Source organism: Loxodonta africana, chromosome 1, assembly GCF_030014295.1.
Source record: "Loxodonta africana isolate mLoxAfr1 chromosome 1, mLoxAfr1.hap2, whole genome shotgun sequence".
NCBI classification, from domain to species: Eukaryota; Metazoa; Chordata; class Mammalia; order Proboscidea; family Elephantidae; genus Loxodonta; species Loxodonta africana.
The window spans coordinates 70103342-70126520 of NC_087342.1; the positions used below are offsets into that span (position 1 = coordinate 70103342).

The following is a 23179-nucleotide window of genomic DNA, read 5'->3' on the forward strand; positions in this document are numbered from 1 at the left end:
CCCCTAAAACAATGGATTCAAAAAAATCAAGGCTTTTCACTGGTCTCATCCTTTGGGAGCAAGGGAGAATGAAGAAAACTAAAGACACAAGGGAAAGTACTAATGGACCATAACCACCACAGCCTCCACCAGACTGAGCCAGTACAATTAGATGGTGCCCGGCTACCACTACTGACTGCTCTGCCAGGGGTCACAGTAGAGGGTCCTGGACAGAGCTGGAGAAAAATGTAGAACAAAATCCTAACTCACAAAAAAGACCAGATTTATTGGCCTGACAGAGACTGGGGAAACCCTAAGAGTATGGCTCAGTAATGATGTCACTTCTGAGGTTCACCCTTCAGCCAAAGATTAGACAGGCCCATAAAAGAAAATAAGACTAAAGAGACACGCCAGCCCAGCGACAAGGACTAGAAGGCAGGGGGGGACAGGAAAGCTGGTAATAGGGAACCCAAGATGGAGAAGGGAAAGTATCGACATGTTGTGGGCTTGCTAACTAATGTCATGAAACAATGTGTACTAATGAGAAGCTAGCTTGTTCTGTAAACCTTCATCTAAAGTACACTTTAAAAAAAAAAACAAGGGTTTTTTCACTCTGCCTTCAATATCTTGGTTCTACAATCAAATCTTGTGCCTTAAAAGATTATTGTTTTGTGATTTATTTAACGGCTGATAATTCTTACCGGTATCTATTAATAACATCTTCTAATAAACTCCATATTTACATTAAAAAATCACATATTTTTAAAAATAAAGACTGTTTATTAAAACACTTTGGCCTTTTTCCTTGTTTTTCTGAATCAGGGAGGTTTTATTCAATAAATAAAGGTCAAAATGGAGGAAACAGTCTCACTGGCAAATAACTCCCATGTTTATTAGTTAACGAATAAAGAGTCAAAGAGGGAGGGTCTCTCAAGGAGACAGGCCCAAAGGAGTAAAAATTACAAACCTTGGTTACTTTTTAGTATTAAGTTATTTGCAATATGCTACCCAGCAATGTGTTGTGACATTACAGTTGAAAACTGGTACTCTAATGCATGGCACACTTCAGCCCACACAAACCCCTGAAATTAAAACTAAATTCATTTTTAGGCCAGTGGTTGGGAAATAAGTGACATAAAACTCTTTTACCGGTTTCCATCAAGTAGACTCCAACTCATGGCAACCCCATATGTGTCAGACTAGAACTGTGCTCCATAGGGTTTTTAATGACGGATTTTTTGTAAGTAGTTTGCCAGGCCTTTCTTCCAAGGCACCTCTGGGTGGGCTCAAGCCTCCAACTTTTCAGTTAGCAGTCAAGCAAGTTAACTGTTTGCGCCACCCTGAGACTAAAATCCTTAAAATAAAATAAAAAACCCTCCCTAAAATTCAGCATCTCACTGTATCCCCATAGAAGGTCTCTCGTTAGGACTTAGGCAACTGCATCGTATAACAGACAGTATAAAGCAGTCACCTCATTTACATAATATTTTTATCCCTATAAAAACCTTATACAGCCCTGGGTCCACGTGGCGCGAAAGTAGGAGCAGGTAATAAAGTGACACTCTGTTGAAGCAAGAAGACGAGCCTGGATGGTGGGGAAAGAAGTGGACAGAAGTCTGTCCAGTGTGTGGGTTTCTTGGATCCTGTATCGACTGGCCTTTCTGTCTACTAATTTTGGCAAAGCACATTTTCCAGTAGTATCCTGAGAAAAGTGCATTTTGAGAAGAAGTCTGAGAAGAAGATGAGCAGATAGAGGTGACAAGACTTGGGAGGCAAGTTGCGTCCATCTCCAGTAAAGTACAGACTGAGGAAAAAGGCATGAATACACGAAAATTAGAAAAATACTTCCTTTGATCTCATACTTTATTTTTTTAAGGCAACTCCTCTTTGAATTCATCTAGAAAGTTTGAAACACAATTTAGACCTACCTTAATCGTGAGGGGTACTGTGTAGCAAAGAATCAATTTAATTAGTTTAGAAATTTCCCTGCCACAGTTCACTCCTTATAGTAATAAACCCCTTTAACTTTAAATCAGTGTGGAAATGCCTTCAGTTAAAAAAATTTGAACCCCATCTAATACCTGAATACTAATACTGGAGAACACCCTATGAATTTACTGAATGTGAGAAAACTTGGGCTCACGTGTCACATCTCATTAAAGTACAAGCCATGCTGGAGAGAAACCTTGTGGTTCTGAGAAATATTGAAGAACCTTTAGCTAGATGACAGATCTCACTGAATAGAAAGAAATTCTTAATGAGGAGAAATCAGTAAGTGTAAGAAAAGTTCATTGAGTATTAGATAATTTATACTGAAGAAAAACCTTTGTACTGAACATGATAAAGTTTTTACTTGAATCTCTTCCCTTTTCATTTGAAAGATTATACAGGAGAGAAGCTCTGTAAATGTAAGAAATGTGGAAGAACCTTCTGCTGAAAGTAAATCCTTATTCATATTGGGGAGAAGCCTTGTGAATGTGGGAAAGCTTCCATTCAGATGTCAAACCTTAGTCAGGAGAGAATTTATAGTGGGGGGAACTCCTTTGCCTGTAAAGTATGTGGGAAAGTCTTCAGCCACAAATCAAATCTCACTGCACATGAGCATTTTCATACTAGAGAGAAACCTTTTGAAGGTAATGAATGTGGAAAAACCTTCAGCCCAAAGCAGTATGTCATTAAACATCAGAATACTCATACTGGAGAAAAGCTTTTTGAATGTAATGAATGTGGGAAATCCTTCAGCCAGAAGGAGAACCTCCTCACCCATCAGAAAATTCACACTGGAGAGAAACCTTTTGAGTGTAAAGATTGTGGGAAAGCTTTCATTCAGAAGTCTAACCTTATCAGACACCAGAGAATTCACACAGGAGAGAAGCCTTTTGTGTGTAAGGAGTGTGGGAAAACCTTCAGCGGCAAATCAAAGCTTACAGAGCATGAGAAAATTCACACTGGAGAGAAACCCTATGAATGTAATGAATGTGGAAAAGCTTTCTCTCAACGAACATCACTTATTGTACATGTGAGAATTCATTCAGGTGATAAACCTTATGAATGCAAGGTATGTGGAAAAGGCTTCTCTCAAAGCTCATCTCTTACTGTGCATGTGAGAAGCCATACTGGCAAGAAACCCTATGGTTGTAATGAATGTGGGAAAGCCTTCTCTCAATTCTCAATACTTGCGCTACATTTGAGAATACACACAGGTAAGAAGCCTTATCAATGTAGTGAATGTGGGAAAGCTTTCAGCCAGAAGTCACACCACATTAGACACCAGAAAATTCATACTCATTAAAAATCCTTGAGCATGGGGAAAGCTTTTATCAGGAATTTACACCTCATAGCACATCAGAAATAATCATTCTGAAGCAAACTACCACAAATGAGGGAAACTTTAACAAAGACAAAAAACTTACTGGACACCAGAAGTCATACTGAAGAGAGCAACATTTGTGTGTAAAAAGACTATGTCCAGCAGAAACCTACAGTAAAAAGCAAAGGTAATGCTGAAACTTTAGAAGCATTTCCATTAAAATTGGGAACAAGAAACAGACGCCTGTTATCATCATTGCTATCAGCATAGATCTGGAGATCCTCACCAACGTAATAAGGAAAATAAGTTACACGTATGGGAAAGGAACAGAGAAAGTTCTGAGGTGACACCATCTACGTGTAATATAAAGCTCTTGTGGTATTGATGCAGCAGAACAGAGGAACACCCAGAAGCAGACCTGTGCATTAATTATAATTTGGAAATGATAGAAATGGCATCAGGAAGTGAGGTGATGAGACTATTTAAAACATGGTTTGGAGGTTTCTCTAGGAGGAAAAATAGAGCATAAACAAAAGTTAATTCCAAAGGGATTAAAAACAGGAATATGAAAAAGCTATATATAAAAATCATGACCTTGGCAGTAGGGAGGCATTCTGTATAACAAATCCAAAAATACCTACCAATTCTACTCTGAGTGTGTATACTCAGGAAATACATACCAGGATATTTACTGTGGCATGGTTTGTAGTATCCAAAAATTGAAAGCAACCTAAATGCCCTTTAGGAATGAAATAGAAAATGCTTACGGTGAAATAATGTATCTGTAAAATGCAACAAGATTTATGTGTATTAACAGAAAAAGACCTCAAAATTCATGTTGAGGGAGAAAATTAAATTGCAGAGTGATGCATATAGTGGAGTGACATTTTTGTAAATTTGAAAACTTTCCTCACAAAATTCAGTGCTATATATTGATAATGGATAAATATATGTAAATATTTAAAAAATGGATTGGAAGGCTACAAACCAAACTCTTGATAATGGTTGCCTGTGAAGAGTAGTTAAAGAAAGGCAGTAAGTGTGGGAGGTGGAACGGGTATTCGCTAAAGGGGGCTTCAGCTTTATATATAAACACCCATTTCTCTTAAAAATGGAAAAAAGATGAAAATGAAGAAAGACTGTAAGTAACTATGTAAAAACAGTGGTTATTTCTGGATTGTGGTATATGGATACCTTGTCTTATTTTTTGTACTTTTCTGTATTTTTAAAATTTTACAAAATAAGAGATGGGGTTGGATGGGAAAGCTGTTATCTGTAGAAATAATGTTATAATGGATTCATTCTCAATCAAATATTAAACTTTTTATAAAAGTATTTCTAAAACTTTATCAATAATGAGTGGACGGACTTGTTCCTTATGTAATATGAAATTATCTATTTTATTAAAAATGATAGCATAATACAAAAAAAAAAAACCTTATACAAGCTATAAGTACCACGGTTCCCTATACAAGCTATAAAAAAATGCCACCACACATTACTGTTATTACACAATGCATGAACCCAGGGCTCTCATAATTCTGAAACTGTCCAAATTTAGTTCCAGGAGCTTGTGTATGACAAAGATACCATGCAATCAACAAGCAATTTTTAATCACAGCACCACAGTATACTAGTAGGTTGTAATCAATAAAGAGTGTGCTGCAGGTAATTTGTTACTAAAACAGCTAATTATTTATTTGTCAATTATTTCCTTTAAAAAACAAATTACAGCATATTCATACCTTAGAAATTCCATATACTTTGGAATAGAAAACCTAGGGACCAGTCAACTAGGAAACAACATATTATTCCTAACCTTGGATATTTCTGTCAAAGGATGTCTTACGTGTGAACTTTGCTTCTCATGCAAGCTCACACAAGAAAAAAAAGTTGAAATTGCTTCATTAGAATATTGTGGGCATTGCTGTGTGTTGGCAATCCATTAGAAATGCTGCAAACTTCAAAACAAAAATTAAAGGACATGATCCTGTAATTAACCAAAGGGGTTGGGAATACCATCTTCCCACTTTGGAAAACTCAGTTCATTTGCAAATATACTTGGTTTCTTAAGTGGAAGTTGTTCCTTCCTCCTCCTTTTTGATTGCTGGATTGGTGAAGTTTCAGTTCCCGTCATATCATTTGGTTCTAGTTTCAGTCAAGGGTTAGATGAGGCTAACTCAAGGCTAAAATATCAGGAGCTCAGTGTTGTTGTTGGTTACTGTCAAGTCAGTTCTGACTTCCGGTGACCCCATGTGTGCAGAGTAGAACTGCTCCACAGAGTTCTTAAGGCTGTGACCTTTCAGGAGCAGACCACCAAACCTGTCTTCTGAGGCACCTCTGGGTGGGTTTGAACCATCAACTTTTCAACTAGTAATGGAGCGCTTAACTGTGCCACCCAAGGACTTCAGCTAAGTGTTGGGATGCTCTAAATCAGGAGTTGGCAAATTACAACCCCTGGGCAATATTTGATCTGCTGTCATATTTGTATAACCTGTGAGCTAAGAGTGGAACCCTGGTGGCATAGTGGTTAAGAGCTACACTGCGGTACAGCTGCTAACCAAAAGGTTGGCAGTTTGAATCCACCAGGCACTCCTTGGAAACCAGATGGGCCAGTTCTACTCTGTCCTATAGGGTTGCTACGAGTTGGAATCGACTGGATAGCAACTGGTTTGGTTTTTTTTTGGTGAGTGAAGAATGGTTTTTACCTTATTAAATGGTCATAAAAATATCAAAAGAGAACAATATTTTGTGATATGTGAAAATTATATGATATTCATATTTCATTGTCCATAAATAAAGTTGCATTGGAACACAATTGTAGTACAATGAGTTACTTTTATATGGTCTTTTTTGCCATGGGCCTGCAACTCCCACCAAATGATTGGGTGGGACTATGTAAATAAGATGCTTGTGGCCCACCAAGACGATTGGATATCTTGCTAATAATGCAAATAAGGTACACAGCATCCTTGGGGGGGGGTGGGAGCATGCAAATAAGGTGTACGGAACCCTAACGAGGGGATTGGTCAGTTTTGACATCCTGCTAGTCTTAAAACGAGCCATCCTTGAGATGGGAAGGGAGGATCTGAACACCACCAAGAAAGAATAGCCAGTAGAACACATCCTTTGGACCTGAGATCCCTGCACTGAGAACCTCCTAGATCCAGGAGACAGAGAGAGGAGCTGTAACATGGAAGACAGTGAGAGACAGCAGCATGAGGTGGCAGGAATCAGGAGACTGGTGCTAGACAGCTGCTGTGAGGCTTCCCAACTCACAGAGCAAGAAAGCTGAGCACCTTTGGGCACGAGGCTTACTGGCAGGGTGGGGGTGCCTCAGGGGCACTTACCAGCAGAGCTAAAAGAGCTTTGTAACACTTGTCCAAACAGGGCAGAAGCTGAGGGCTGGAGAGACCCACCTGTGGCATGGCTGAGAAGAGACTGTCCTGATGGAAGAACTGTATCCTAAGTATTCTCGATCCTAAACTGTAACCTGTTACTTCCCTAATAAACCCCATAATCATGAGTATGGTCTGTGAATTCTGTGTGAACATTGCAAAGAATTATCGAACCCAGCAGAGAAGTAGAGTGCCGTGGAAGGAAAGGTTGGTGTCAGAATTGGTAAAAAGGGAAGAGGGAGTAGGCACGTGTGGCTTCTGCCTCATAGGAATCAGCCTTGGGCTGCTGATCTTGATTTTCCCTCCTTGTGAAGTTCGAGGAGGTCAGATGCCACCCCCTCTATGCCATGTTTCCAGCAATCATGCTCATTCACTTCAACACTCTTCGTGGCTGCTTTTGTGCCTCAACAGATTAAGTAGTTCAGACACTGAGTGTATGGCTTGCAAAGTCTAAAATATTTACCTTGTCTTTTTATAGAAAAAATTCTCTGATCCCTGCTATAAATGTTGGGATGAAAGAGGAAGTGAATTATGATGACCTTTAAGCTTAGACTTCTACCAAGTGCCTGGCTGGTTGGAAGTGAGAGACTGGAGACAGTTGTTAACCCTTGTTCTCTTTCCCACAGTTAGGACTGGATTTAGGCATGTGAAGGCCTAAGCACTGATAGTCTGTGGTGCCCCCTCCTCTGCTTACTCAGGCATCCAAACAGGATATGTGAGTTATACAAATATATACATGTATGTCATATATATGTGTGTGTGTGTCTTAGCTATCCATGATATAACTTCTTTTAAAATGCAACTATGATATTAGCAATTGAATGCAGAAGTAGCGTATACCATTTTAGCAGAATGAGTTGAACTGCATTATAAAATTTTTAGTGGGTAAATGGAGCAAGAGTTAGACTTGAGAGCTTACACCCCACCTCTTGTTTATTAGAAAGAAATAGTATACTCCTAAGAGACCCATTGAGATAAGAAGTTTCAGTTACACAGGAGGGGACCATAGGAGACAGATATCAACAAAGATGTTGAAGTGGCAGGGGCCTCATAGCTTTTAAACAACCCGTTCGTGGGCGCCCTTGCGACCCTGCCTGAACTCTATTTCCAGCCAGCACGCTGTCATGCACTAGAGCTGGTACCATTTTCTTTTAATGCCCTGCCCGTTCCTTTCCACTGTGGCACTTGCTTTTGCCTGTGTCCTGTATGCTTGGCAACTACAGATCTTTGCTTTAGACAACTAACCAACCAACCAACCCATTGCTGTCAAGTCGATTCCAACTTATAGTGACCCTATAGGGCAGAGTAGAACTGCCCCATAGGGTTTCAAAGGAACACCTGGTGGATTCGAACAACCGTAGGACTTAATCACTACACCACCAGGGTTTCCTTTGGACAGCTAGTGCCCCTGTTTTGTTAATGCCCTATGCACATGCTTACCTTGCTTATTGGGTAACTTGTCCCCACCCACAATAGCTCCTTCTTCTTCATTCCCAACAATATAAAATGTGAAAGCACTTTTAAAAGTATGAAATTACTATGAAAATGTATTTATCTTTATTAGTCTTTTTTCTCCCATTCCAAATGAACCTACTTCAAAGAGAGCAGTGATTGTAAAAGGACCCTCAAAACAAAACCTGAACCAAACCCACTGCCATCAAATCAGTTCTGACTCCTGGCAACCCTGTAGGACAATGTAGAACTGCCCCATAGGGTTTCCAGACTGTCACATCTTTCTCCCTCGGAGCGGCTAGTGGCTTTGACAGAGGCACAGTGAGGCTAAGGAGTGCCCAGGGACAATCTCTAAGGCTGGCCTCGTCTGACCCCTTGGACTTGCACCTGGGTACAAACGTCCCCCTCTAACCACTGCCCGCTATGCCTCTGGGGTTCTAACTGCTGACCATTCAGTTAGCATCTAAGAACTTAACCACCGTGCCACCAGGGCTCCTTTATCATATAACAGACACTATAAAAACAGACATTATAAAGTAATAAAACTGAAAACACATTATATCTTTACTGCAGCATTCTCTTATGAGTTGAGTCCTCAGGACTTCATTACCTTAGGTGATCCGAGTGCATGTGACTGATGTAAATTAGATCAGCTTGGCACAGCCTCTCCAGCCAATCAGAGGGAGGCTCATGGAGCAACCACCATCCTCGGGCAAAAGCAGGACCAATTAACCAAGGGTCAAACACCATCCTCACATCTCCCAGTTTGAGGTCCATGCAGGCATGAGTGAGATACGTTACCTGTTGGAAGAGTGTGAGATTCGTATTATCAAATCCCTACTGGCTAGCAACAATGAACTGGTTAATTGAATAAACCATGTTGGAAAACTTTGCTCCTAAGCACGGTCAGGCAAAAACACAGGACTCAAGTGGAACTCAGCAGGAAGCTTCATATGGAGCACAACTCCCAGCAAAATAAAAAAAAAAACTAGTTGCCATGGCGTCAATTCCAACTCATGGTGATCTCACGTGTGTCAAAGTAGGACTGTGCTCCATAGGGTTTTAAATGGCTGTGATCTTTTGGAACTAGATTGCCAAGCCTCTCTTCCGAGGCACCTCTGGGTGGATTTGAACCTCCAACCTTTCAGTTAGCAGCTGAGCACATTAGCTGTTTGCTAGACCCAGTGTGACTCCTTAGGCGTCAAACCAATTGATTTCCCTAGTTTTACTCTCCTTCACTTGTCTGTCAGTTTGCCGTACTGTGGTGGCTTGCATCTTGCAGGGCCATGTATGGACAGGTTTCTTCAGAACTTCCACACTAATACAGGCTAGGAGAAAAAGGTCCTGTGGATCTACTCCTGAAAATTACCCAATGAAGGCCCTATGGATCACAACGGAATATTGTATAATACAGTGCTGGAAGATGAGCCCCCTAGGTTAGAAGACACTCAATACACAGTGCCCACACAAATGGGCTCAAACATATCAATGCTCATGAAGATGGCAATGTTTCATTCTGTCGTACATAGAGTTGCCATGAGTCAGAGCAGACTCAATGACCACTAACAAGTTTTACTCTATTTAAATTAGTTCCTACACAGTTATTTACAGTCTGCACTGCAGAACATCTTTTGTGATCAGTGCCTCCATATCACGGTTTACAAGGAAAGGTAGTAGAAACGTGATGACAGGTACGTGAGGATTTAAATGCCCGAGTGGCTGTGAATAAGAATACGAAGGAATGATTCTCTGTGAGTTTGGGTAGCTTGGCGCAGGCAGAGTGGGCTGGCAACTGGTTAAACAGACTTGGAGGACTTTCTCTTCCAAATTACCTGGTAACTCATCCCTTCAGGATGCCAGGATCCTCTAAGAATGGCTACTCACAATGGCTTTGAGACAGGAACAGGTTGGGGAATTCCAAATCAATTCCTCACTCCCTTTTCATGGTCTGGCACATCCATAGGAAACAGAGATGCATTCAGGGAGCAGAGGTAAGGTAACAGAAACTGTTGTGTGGAGAGCCAAAAAAGGGGTAAGGAGAGGTCAAAGAAATTAAGTTTTTTATTATGTCAATCTTGGGTCATTATGAGTTGGAATCAACTTGACAGCAATGGGTTTTTTATTCTGGGTACAGGAGTCCCTGGGTGGAGCAAATCATTAAATGCTTAACAACTAGCAGAAAGGTTGGTGATTTAAACCCACTCAGAGGCACCTTGGAAAGAAGGTCTGGCATCAGCTTCCAAAAGGTCATAGCTTTGAAAATCCTACGGCACACAGTTCCATCTTGAAACACTTGAGATCACCATGAGTCAGAATCAACTCGGCAACAGCTGGTTTCGCTTGTTTGTTTGTTGTTCGTTTTATTCTGGGTACATTCCCATTTGTTTTCTTAAAAAAATAACTGATGTTTTCACAAGCTTCCCAAATATCCAGAAAAAAATGAGTTTTTGCTGTTTAACTCTCCCAAACTACCAGAGTGTTCCTTGTGGGGGAAAAAATCTCTGCTGAAGCCAGGAGAAGACACAAGGTAGTTGGTAAAAGATCTTAGGTGCAGAAATACACAACTAGCCATTCTATCAGACAGTAAACCGACATCGAGAGTAATTTCTGAACTCCCTTCTTTAGTTTTTCATAACTCATCTTTGGGAGCTCCGCTTAAAGGCTTAAAGTTTCTTTCTGACTATATTTCCTTAAAATTCTTGCCAAGTTCTAGAAGTCTCTGAAAGAAACTTGCTCGACAGAATGATTTTATTATATGCCCTTCCGAATTAGTCACCTCTAAGAATATTCAAAAAAAAAAAAAAATTTTTTTTTTTTTAAGAATATTCATAGTAATGCAGGGTACAAAATAAATCTATAACTGCAACAAATGAGCATCTTGGTTTTATTTTTAAGAATATTATCGTTTTATTTGTTTATTTTTTTTTTTACCTGCACTTCTCCAAAAGCCAAATCTTCAGGAGTTCTTGGATCTGAATCCCAGGGATTAGGAGGACTCAGTTCTAGTAGTGAAAGTCCATTTTTTTCATCCATTTCAACAACTAGAACCAAAGGGAAACAAAGCTGGATTAACAACAAAAATGATATTTTAGAAGCATCACTGAAATAGAAATGCATGGCCCAGGTACCCAAGAGTGCCAAAATCCAAGGAAAATCAAAGCAAAAGGCAATGTTCACTTGGGTCAAGCAATACCTGCTAAGACAAAGGTTTAAGAGGAATACCAATTCATTTCTTCATTCAAATTACACCGGAAAACTCATGAGATCCCGGTCACACCAGGGACACAGACACACACAACAACTTCACTACAACTAAATGCATGTTATAGAGATGGGTTCAGGATGGCTATGGATACGCCGTCAGGAGAGATCAATCATTAGAGGAAGACATAGTCTTTGATGAAGTAGAGTGTCAACAAGGGCATGGGAGACTTTTTGTGAGATGGCTTGGCACAACATCTGCAACAATGGATTTGAACATGCTGGCAATCATGAGGACGAGGCAGAACTGGGCAACATTTCGTTCTTTTGTACGTACGGTCACTGTGAGAGTCAACTTGATGGCAGCTAATAACACAGGAGTGTGGAGGAAGGAGCACCTGGTCAGTTTCCAAGAGTCAAGGTTGATTTCAAATAGGATATAACTCTTAAGCTAGACTTGCAAGATAAAGTATTTGGAAGCAGACAAAAGAAATATGATTTTGTAAGACAGAAGGAATGAAAGAACAGTATATGCAAAGGTGTGGAGGCATGGGAGAGCTTGGTATTCACAAAGTGACTGGTAATTTATGACTGAAGAAATTGGTGTCTGAGTCAGGCAGGAAAGACAAGTAGCCAGGGGAGTTCACAAAGGACCTTAGCTACCACGCTAAGGAGTTTGGGTTTTACTTTGTGGTGGTGAGGGGACACTGAATAATTTTAAGCAAGCGTGACAGACACTGGTGGCCTAAATAGATGGCATTCTGTACTTCTCCCTTCCTATTAGCATCCTAGTTTTACTAGGAGTGGTGATATGCCTATCTAAAGGTCATGATTTCCCAGTCTCCCTTGCAGTTATGAGCGGCCATAGACAGCTCTTAGGTACAGTACATATAGTTCTGGCCAATGAAATGTGAGCAGAAGCCTACTGATGGGACTTCCAGGAAAACTGCTGTTTTTCTGTCAAAGAAGGGTAGTCTCAAAGGACCTGAACCATTTGCCTTTTGGCTGTCTCCCTCTTGTTTGGAAGTTGGTTGCCACGCCTGCAGGAGCAGGAGCCATCTCGAAACCCTGAGGAAAATAGCCATGTACTAAAGATGGCAGAGCAGGAAGATAGAAGGAAACTGAGTCTGTAATAAACCATGCAACATCTACCCATATACTACCCAGGACTGCCTGTGTTCCAACTTCCTGTTATGAGAGAGAACAGCTCCTATATGTTCAGCCCATCATTATTTGGGTTTTCTGTTGCCTGTAGCTGAAAGCAATAACTGCAAGGGAGTAATAAAATCAGAGCTTAATTTTAGAAAGATCACTATGAAAGCCATGGAGAAGATCAACTGGAGGGAGATAAGATCACATTCTGAGAGCTCTCAACATAATGTTGGAAAGCCGTAAGCAAAGTGGTGATGGTCAGGAGCTTGGAAGTCCGATGGTCTGGTTTGGAACCTTTGTTCTCCCCTGTTTGGAAAAGCTGGGTGACCTTTGGCATGTTACTTAATGTCTCTGTTCTTCACTGTTTTCATCTTTAAACCTAGCTACCTCCAAGGATAGTTAATCCTACCAAATGCCAGCCCTTATTACTAATTGCTAAATGAAAGCAAATAAGGTCTTAGACCAAGTCAGTCACTGTGGAGATGGCACCACTGCCCTGCTCTCAAAGCCATTCACTTCCCAGTTTCTTCAAAGTTTATGAAAAAGGTTTTGCGCACGTTAGAGCCATACATCACACCATATACAAAAATTAACTCAAAATAGATCAGTCACCTAAATATAAGTTAAAAACTATAAAATACAAAAATTAACTCAAAATAGACCAGTCACCTAAATATGAGTTAAAAAGCATAAAATTTTTATAAGAAAACCCTGTTTTTCAAAATGGCATCATAGCTATGACACCAAAAACCTGAACAACTAAAGACAAATTAGATAAATTATGTTGATTTGAAGGTGCTATCTATTTTCCTTTTGTGGACATACCCAGCACAATAATAAATAAATTAAAAAAAAAAAAAGTTGCAATCAAGTTGGCCCCAGTTCATGGCAACCCCATGTTATGCAGAGTAAACCTGTCCAAAGAATTTTCTTGGCTGTAATCTTTATGGAAGCAAGTCGCCAGGCCTTTCTGCTGTGGCGCTGCTGGGTGGGTTCAAACTGTCAACTTTTAGGTTAGTAGATGAGAGCAAACCATTTGCACCAGCTACCCTTAAAACCCCAATTCAGAAGAGTGATTATCTCCAGGAGTTGGAAGGGGAAATGTGATGTGGTCAAGGAAAGGTATGTACAGAGCTTCCGTTGTTAAATGTTTTATGTCTTCAGCTGGGTGCTGCATACATGGGTGTTCATTATTTTTATGCTTTTAAAATATTGCTTGGTTGCTGTGTGACCCTATATGACAGAGCAGAACTGCTCCATGGGGTTTCCTAGGCTGTAATCTTTATGGGAGCAAATTGCCAGGTCTTTTCTCCCAAGTAGTTGCTGGTGGGTTCGAACTGCACACCTTTTGGTTAGCAGCCAAGCGCTTAATCATCGTGTAGCCAGGGCTCCTTAAATATTGCTTAAGAAATGTAATAAAAACAATATCTTTCTTAAAATAATAGCTATCAGCTTATTTAATGGTGGAACATAAATGGCTTCCTTAATAAAATCAGTAAGAAAGAGCATCTTACAGTCTTTTTTGGTAAATAAACCATCCAAATTATCCTAATTTAAGGGTGCCATTTGTTTTCCTTTTGTGAACCTAACCAGTACACTAACAATGTTGTTGATGTGTTAGGTGCCCTCAAGTCGGTTTTGACTCATAGCAACCCTATGTACAATACAACGAAAGACTGCCCAGTCCCGAGCCATCTTCAAAATTGTTGTGCTTGAGCCCATTGTTGCAGCCACTGTGTCAACCCATCTCATTGAGGATCTTCCTCTTTTTTGCTGACACTCTACTTTACCAAGCCTGATGTCCTCCTCCAGGGACTGGTACCTCTTGATAACATGTCCAAAGTATGTGAGACAAAGTCTCACCATCCTTGCTTCTAAGGAACATTCTGGATGTACTTCAAAAACAGATTTGTTCGTTCTTCAGGCAGTTCATGGTGTATTCAATATTCTTCACCAACTCCATAATTCAAAGACATCAGTTCTTTGCTCTTTTTGCTACATTGTCCAGCTTTCACATGTATATGAGGCAATTGAAAATACCATGGGTTGGGTCAGGTGCACTTTAGTCCTTAAAGTGACATCTTTTGATTTTTAGCACTTTAAAGAGGTCTTTTGCAGCAGATTTCCCCAGTGCAATGTGTCATTTGATTTCTTGACTGCTGCTTCCATGGATCCTGATTGCGGATCCAAGTAAAATGAAATCCTTGACAACTTCAGTGTTTTCTCTGTTTATCACGATGTTGCTTATTGGTCCAGTTGTGAGGATTTCTGTTTTCTTTATGTTGAGGTGTAATCCATACTGAAGGCTTTGATCTTTATTAGAAGGTACCTCAAGTCCTCTTCACTTTCAGCAAGGAAGGTTTTGTCATCTGCATAACATAGGTTGTTAACGAGTCTTCCTCCAATTCTGATACCCTGGTCTTCCTCATATAGTCCATTTTCTTTGGTTATTTGCTCAGCGTACAGATTGAATAAGTATCGTGAAAGGGTACAATCCTGACATATGCCTTTCCTAACTTTAAACCAATCAGTATAACCTTGTTCTATCCGAACAACTGCCTCTTGATCTATGTAAAGGTTCCTCATGAGCACAATTAAGTGTTCTGGAATTCCCCTTCTTTGTAATGTTATCCATAATTTGTTGTGATCTACACAGTCAGATACCTTTGCATAGTCAATAAAACACAGGCAAACATCTTTCTGGTATTCTCTGCTTTCAGCCAAGACCCATCTGACACCAGCAATGAAATCCCTCATTCCACACCTTCTTCTGAACTTGGCTTGAATTTCTGGCAGTTCCCTATCAATGTACTGCTGAAGCCACTTTTGAATGATCTTCAGCAAAATTTTACTCGTGTGTGATATTAATGGTATTGTTTGATAATTTCCATATTCAGTTGGATCACCCTTCTTGGGAATAGGCATAAATATGGATCTCTTCCACTCGTCTGGCCAGGTAGCTATCTTCCAAATTTCTTGACATAGATAAGTGAGTACTTCCAGCCCTGCATCCATTTGTCGAAACATCTCATCTGGTATTCCATCAATTCCTGGAGCCTTGTTTTTCTCCAGTGCCTTCAGGGCAGCTTGGACCTCTTCCTTCAGTACCATCGGTTCCTGATCATATGCTACCTCCTGAAATGGTTGAACGTCAACCAATTCTTTTTGGTATGTAATTCTGGGTATCCTTCCCATCTTCTTTTGATGCTTCCTGCATCATTTAATATTAATAAAGAATCAAAAAAAACTCCAATTTTAGAAGAATGATTACCTCTGGGAGTTGGAAGGAGGTATGTAACGTAGTCAATAAAAGGTATACAAAGATGTTCCATTGTTAATGTTTTATGTCTTAATCTGCATGTCCATGGTATAATTTTTACACTTTTTAAGTATTGCTTAAGAAATATAATAAAAACAATGCCTTTCTTGAAATAATAGCTATCAGTTTATTTAATGGTGGAACATAAATGCCTTTCTTAGTAAAATCAAGAACAAAGGATGCTTGATATCACCATTATTACTTAACTATGTTCTGGAAAATGCAAGTGGGTTAATAAAGATATATGGTTACTATTATTTCCAGGTTACATGGTTGCTGGAAAACAATGTCATGAAATGGAAAGAATGACTGCTTTGAAAATGCCTGATTGGAATCCTGACTCTACTGTTTATTAGCAGCAACCTAAATTGTTAACAGCTTTTTTTTTTTATTAGCAGTATCCTGGGCCTCATTTACCTGATTTATAAAATAGATTACAATACATACTACATAGAGTTGTTATGAGGACTAAATGATACAATAGATCCTAAAGTGCCTAGCACCAGGCCTGAAAGAGGGAAGGCATTTAATAAATTACAGTATTATCATAGTGATTATGTTACCTTAAAGGATGAAGCAAGTTAAAAAGGAAGTTCCACATTAGACAAACACATAAACCTATATACTTGTAAATACCAGTTAGACAGTGCGAAGGCATTTCTCTCTCAAGAGTAGTTGAGCAAAGTAAGAGCCTGCAGCTCTTAACTATTGTTCTGAAGTAACTGCCACGAAGGTCTCTATGCCTCCTGCACGAACAGAAATTGCATATGTGCCCTGAAGAACATGTAACATCTGCAAACTTTCTGCCTCTCTAAATAAAGTAGTGAGAACATGGTAACCTTATTTTGACCCTACAAGCTAATGAAATCTAGGTTATTTGGTTTATGACTGTAATATTAATCTAGAAGGACAAACAAATAACATTCCCTAAAATCTTTTTATAAAGAAGAATAATGAAGAATTAGGATAGACACACTAGAAAACCATAATAATTAAATCAGCAAATATTGGCATAAAGACAGCCAAGACGAGGATCCTAATTATATGGCAATGATATTCTCCTATATTCCTTCTGTTCCTTGCATATTTGTGAACATCTAAAGAAGGTGTCACAAATCTGTGGGAAAGAAATGTCAATCTAACAAAAGGGGCTGTGGCAGTCACTTAGCTAAGTATTCCAGTTCATTAAAGACACAAAGAAAAGCCACCAAGCAATTAAAAAGAATAAAATAGAACATTTATCCTTATCAGTATAAGGGAGGATTCATAAGTTTAACAGCAGTTGAAAAAATCCCGATGGAAAATTTGAATACAGATGTAAAATGAAAACTTCTGACATCAAAATAATCTGGCAAAGATACTTGGAAAATGTTAGCATCATGTTTGAGAGACAAATGCATATTAAAACAACGAGATGCCATTTTTGCCTTAAGTGGGAAGAGCCTGAAAGACTAAGAATACCCTGAACTGATTAGGGATGAGGAAAAAAGACAGGCTCAAACATTAATTGGTAAGAGCAAAAAAACTGATTCGGACCAAAGGATGGAAGGTGATCCAATACCTATTAAAGAATAGATGAATGGACAATGGACTCATTCATTCTTTCAGTCATTTAGGATCTCAAGTGAAGAGGGTTATGTTAGTCATATTTCTCAGTTCATGACACATGTGAGTTCATTGATCCACGTGAAGCTTCTCTCTTGTTCTATTTGCTTATTTCCTTTAATTTCCATTTCTCACTCTCCTCCCCATTTATAGACTACCATTTGAATATTCATGTAAAATGTGTGTTATATTGTATGCAGGCACTTTTAGTTGACATAAATGTATTGGGTTATAGGTCTCCAGTCCATGTCTTCATCTTTTTCACTCAATACTATATTTTTAAGATCTAGGTATGTTTTGCCATGTGTACATTTAGCCTCCTTCTAACTGGAGTTTAGTAATCTTTGGTGCATATATACCACATTTTATCTGTTCACTCTCCCAGTGGTGAATTGACCCTCCCAATGGTGGGCCCCAGATTCTGCCACTTCAGAATTTCTTTAAGATACATGCAAGAGTGGGACCGATGAGTCATAGCACATGATTGTCAGATTACACTTCAGAATGGCTGCACTATCCACACGCCCGTCACATGCATGAGATTTCTATCTCCCTATATTCCTTCCCTGGTGGCACAGTGGTTATAAGCTCAGCTGCTAACCAAAAGGTCAGCTGTTTGAATCCACCAGCCACTCCTTGAAAACCCTATGGGGCAGTTCTCCTCTGTCCCGTAGGGTTGCTATGAGTGGGAATCAACTCGATGGCAATGGGTTTGGTTGGTATATTCCTCCCAATATTTGGTGTCATTTTAGTTTCTAACTTTTTTGCCAGTCAAAAAGATGTAAAGTGACATCTCAGTGGTTTATTTTGCTACTCTCTGATTATTCATGATTTCAAACATATATTCCTCTGGTATTAGTCTTTTGGATTTCTTCTGTAAATTGTTAATGCGTATCTTTTCCTCAGTTTTATACTGGCTTTCTTGCCTTTTCCTTGACAGTTTGCATTACTTTCTCCTATATGCTAGATTAACCGCTTATTTGTTTTAAGTATTGCAAAAAAAAAATCTCCTTAATTGTTGTGTCTAACTTTGTCCATTACGACCTTCATTAAGCAGAAATCTTTAGTGATGATGAGATCACATTCGCCCTTTTGTACAGCACTGGGACTGGGGTATGAACTGTACTCTTGAAGTGTTGTTGAGGAGTCAAAAGTCCTACCCCATCTCTAGCTTACAAATACGCTCTCCTGTATTTCTTCTGTTACTTTTATGGTCCTACCTTTCACATTTAGGCTGCTAGTTCATGTGAAACACATCTTCAGGCTGAGGTATACGTGATGGTGGGGTAGAAGCTTTAAATAGTCATACCCATTTACCAGTAATTCAACTGTCTTACGGAAACAAGTCTAAATACAGAGATGCTCTTGTGCACAAAAACACCATGGTTTTATTTTTAGTGGCAAAAAATGAAGCTGTGAATAGCCTAAATTCTGACAACAGAGAAATAGTTAAATAAATTACATAAATTAATTCTTAATGTAAACACACTTTACAATTTATCCAACATAGGAGTATGAATAATAACTATTGTACTGTTAACAAGATTAAAAAAAGAAGATACAAAAAAACTTATGCAGAATAACTACAACAGTTTGTAAAATATGCCTAAAGGGATAATGGATGATAGAACAACCCGAAAGAAGATAAGCAAGGAAATAGACTTCAACGACACTGCAATCAGCTAGAACTAACAGATCTTTATAGATCACTCCACCCAGTAACAGCAGAATATACTTTGTTCTCAAGTGTACATGAGACATTCTCTAACATAAACCATATGTTAGGCCATAAAACAAGTTCCATAAATTTAAAAAGTATACAAATTATGTCCTCTAACACAATGAAATGAAATTAGAAATTAGTAAGAAAAGGAAAGTTGGGAAATTCATAAATATGCAGAAACTAAACAATATGCTTCTAAATAACAAATGGATCAAAGAAGAAAGCATAAAAGAAATTTTAAAATGCATTGATATGAATTAAAATAAAAGCACAACATGCTAAAACTTATGGAATACAGCTAAAGCATTGCTTAGAGGGAAACATAACTGTCCATTCCTATGTTAAAAAAAATAAAAAATCTAACTTTCCACCTTAAAAAACTAGGAAAAGAAGAGTAAACTAAATTGAAAACAAGCAGAAGGAAGCAAATAATAAAAATTAAAGCACAAATAATTGAACAAGAGGATAGAAAAACGAGAGAAAATCAATGAAACCAAAAGTTGGATCTTTGAAAAGATTCTTTAGAAATTTGACAGATCTTTAGCTAGACTGACAATAGAAAAAGAGAGAAGACTCAAATCAATAAAATCAGGAATGAAAGAGAAAATATTATTAATGATCTTAAAGAAATAAAAGAGTATATACGAAATACTACAAATAATTGTATGCCAACAAATTAGATAAACCAGATCAAACAGACAACTGCTAAAAAGAAATGAACAAAATTGACTGAAGCAGAAATAGAAAACTTGAGTAGACCTAAACCAAGTAAAGAGAATAAACTAGTAATCAAAAACTTCCCACAAAAAGTACAGACCCAGATAGCTTCACCAGTGACTTCAAACAAGCATTTAGAAAACAACACCAATCCTTCTCACAAACTGTCCCAAAAGATGAGAGAAGATAATAACACTTCACAACTCATTCTATGAGCTCAGTGTTATACCAATACCAAACCCAGACAAAAACATTGCAAAAAAAAAAATATATACAGACCAATGTTTCCTACGAATACATGTAAAAATCTTAACAAAATATTAGCAAATAGGATTCATCAACATAGAGTTAAACAAGTGGGATTTACTCCAGAGATGCAAGGCTGGTTCAATATTCGAAAGTCAATCAATGCAATATGCCATATTAGTAGAATAAAGGACAAAAACCACATAATCATCTCAACAGATGCAAAAAAGCAATTGACAAAATGCAACAACTTTTATGATAAAATCTCTCAACAAACAAGGAATAGAAGGCAATTTCCTCAACACAATAAAGGGCATCTAACAAAATCTCACAGCTAACATTATACTTAGTAATGAAAGACTAGAAGCTTTTGCTCTAAGAGCAGGAACAAGATAGGGCAATTGGGCAAGAACATAAAAGAAAAAGCATCCATATTGGTGGAAAGGAAGAAGTAAAATTATTTCTATTCACAGATGACATGATCTTGTGTATAGAAAATCCTAAGGAAACCATCAAAAACTACAAGAACAAACAAACAAGGTCAGCAAAGTTGCAGGATATAAGGTCAATATACAAAAATCAACTGTGTTTCTATTCACAAGCAATGAATAATATGAAAATGAAGTTAAGAAAATAATTCCAACTCGATAGCACCAAAAAGAATAAAATACTTCAGAATAAATTTAACTAAAGAAGGGCAAGATTTATGTTCTGAAAACTACAAAACACTGCTGGAAGAAATGGAGAAGATCTAAATAAATGGAAAGATGTCCCATGATCGAAAGACAATATTGTTAAGATAGCGATATTCCCAAAATTGATCTAAAATTCAATGCATTCCCCTTCAAATTTGAGCTAACTTTTCCCTCTGCATATTGACAAGCCGATCCTAAAATCCATATGGAAATTCAAGGGGTTCAGAATAGTCAAAACAATTTTGAAAAAGAAAACAAAGTTGGAGGATTGAAGCTTCCTGATTTGAAACCTTACTACAAAGCTATAGTAGTCAAAACAGTGTTGAACTGGCATAAGGGTAGACATACAGATCAAGGGAATAAAATTAAGGGTCCAGAAATAAATCCTCACATTTACAGGTAACTGATGCTTAACAAGGGTGCCAAAACAATTCAATTGGAAAAGAATTGTCTCTTCAACAAATAGTGCTGCGACAACACTATTTCACATGCAAAAGAATGAAGTTGGACCCTACTCACACCACATACAAAAATTAACTCAAAATAGATCAAAAACTTAAAAGGGCTGAAACTATAAAAATCTTAAAGGAAGGCATAGGAGTAAATTTCCATCACCTTGGACTGGGCAATGATTTCTTAGATAAGACAACAAAAGCACAGTGACGAAAAAAAAAAAAATGGATAAACTCGACTTCATCAAAATAAATAACTTTTGTGCTTCAAAGGGTGCTACCTAAGAGTGAAAGATAAGCCATGGAATGGGAGAGAATATTTGCAAATCATACATATGATAAGGGACTTGTCTCAAGAATATATAAAGGACACTTTTTTTTTTTTACATATCAATAACAAGAAAAAAAAAACCCTAATTAAAAAATGGGCAAAGGATCTGAATAGATTTGTCTAAAGAAGATATACAAATGGCCAACCAGTATATAAAAAGACACTCGGCATAATTCATTACAGGAAAATGAAAATCAAAACCACTAGACAGTTGTAAATAAAAAGATGGACAATACAAATGTTAGTGCATGTGTAGAGAAACTGGACCTTTATATATTGCTGATGGGAATGTAAAATAGAATACTGCTTTGGAAAACAGTTTGGTATTTTCTCAAAAAGTTAAACATAAGTTACCATGTGACCCAGCAATTCCACTCCTGGATACATAACCAAGAGAAGTGAAAATATATGTACACACAAAAACTTATACACAAGTGTTCATGTCAGCATTCTTCATAATAGCCAAAAAGTGGAAATAACCCAAATGCCCAAACATCCATCAACTGATGAGTGGATAAATAAAATACGCTGTATCTTTACATACACCCAGAATGCTCTTTAGAAGTGAGAATGATAAGACTTTGGCTTGCTTACTTTGGCCACGTCATGAAGAACAAGCAATAGCTTAAAAAGAACATGTTTGGTAGAGAGGAGGGTCAGTGAAGGCACGGGAGGCTCTTAGTGAGATGGATTGACACAATGGCAGAAACAATGGGCTCAGACATAGCAACCACAATAATGATGGCGCAGAACAAGGCAATATTTATTTCTGTTATACATAAGGTCCCTGTGAGTCAGAGCCAATGCCAAGGCAACTAACAGCAACATATACATACAATGGAATATTATTCAGGTATAAAAAGGAATGAAATACTGATTCGTGCTACAACGTGGATGAACCTTGAAAACATCATGCTGAGTGAAAGAAGCCAGATGACAAAAGGTCACATATTGTTTGATCCTATTTATATAAAATGTTCAGACTAGGGAAATTCATAGACAGAAAGTAGATTAGTGGTTGCCATGGGCTGGGGGGCTGGATAGGAAGTACGACTCGTGGTTACAGGCTTTCTTTTTGGAGTGATGAAAATGTTCTGGAATTAGGTAGTAGCGGTGGTTGGATAGCATTGTGACTGCACTAAAAGCCACTGAGGTCACTCCAAAAGGGTGAATTTTATGGTATGTGAACTATATCTCAATTAAAGAAAAAGACAAAGGTTGTCTTTAGGTAATACAAGTGTAGGTAAGATTCTTCTTCCTTCTATTTTTCAGCTTTTTTTTTTTTTATGGTCATGTATTATTTTTATAATAATAATAAAGCCAAATAACTACAGCTTGTAACCTATCCCAGAATGAGATCAAGCCTTCCTTTTCCTTCTGGGGATGAGGCATGAAATCACTACAGTGATTTCAATACTGTAATCACCAATACTGATTGGTAGCATTGGACTGAAAAGAGGGCTCTGTTAATAAAATTTTTCCATCCTCGTAGTGTTTTCTCATGTGGGTGAAGACTGAATTTCACCAGGCTTTGTTATTTCTAGACATCACACTGACCCTGCTGCCACCTCTGGTGCTTGTCCTTCACCTGGCATGGCA

General features: G+C 38.3%; 1 protein-coding gene across 7 annotated transcripts in view; it reads right to left on the bottom strand.

Moving 5' to 3' along the window:
- LOC104846471 (cytidine monophosphate-N-acetylneuraminic acid hydroxylase) overlaps window positions 1-23179 on the bottom strand; it is a 499820-nt gene that overhangs the window by 55431 nt on the left and 421210 nt on the right. For all 7 annotated transcript variants that reach the window (XM_064281568.1, XM_064281579.1, XM_064281578.1 and 4 more), the window contains 2 exons: window positions 11071-11180; window positions 8750-8940 (listed from right to left, as the gene is read on the bottom strand). In XM_064281568.1, the coding sequence (XP_064137638.1) occupies window positions 8750-8940; window positions 11071-11180 (301 nt within the window). The remainder of the gene's footprint in view (window positions 1-8749; window positions 8941-11070; window positions 11181-23179) is intronic.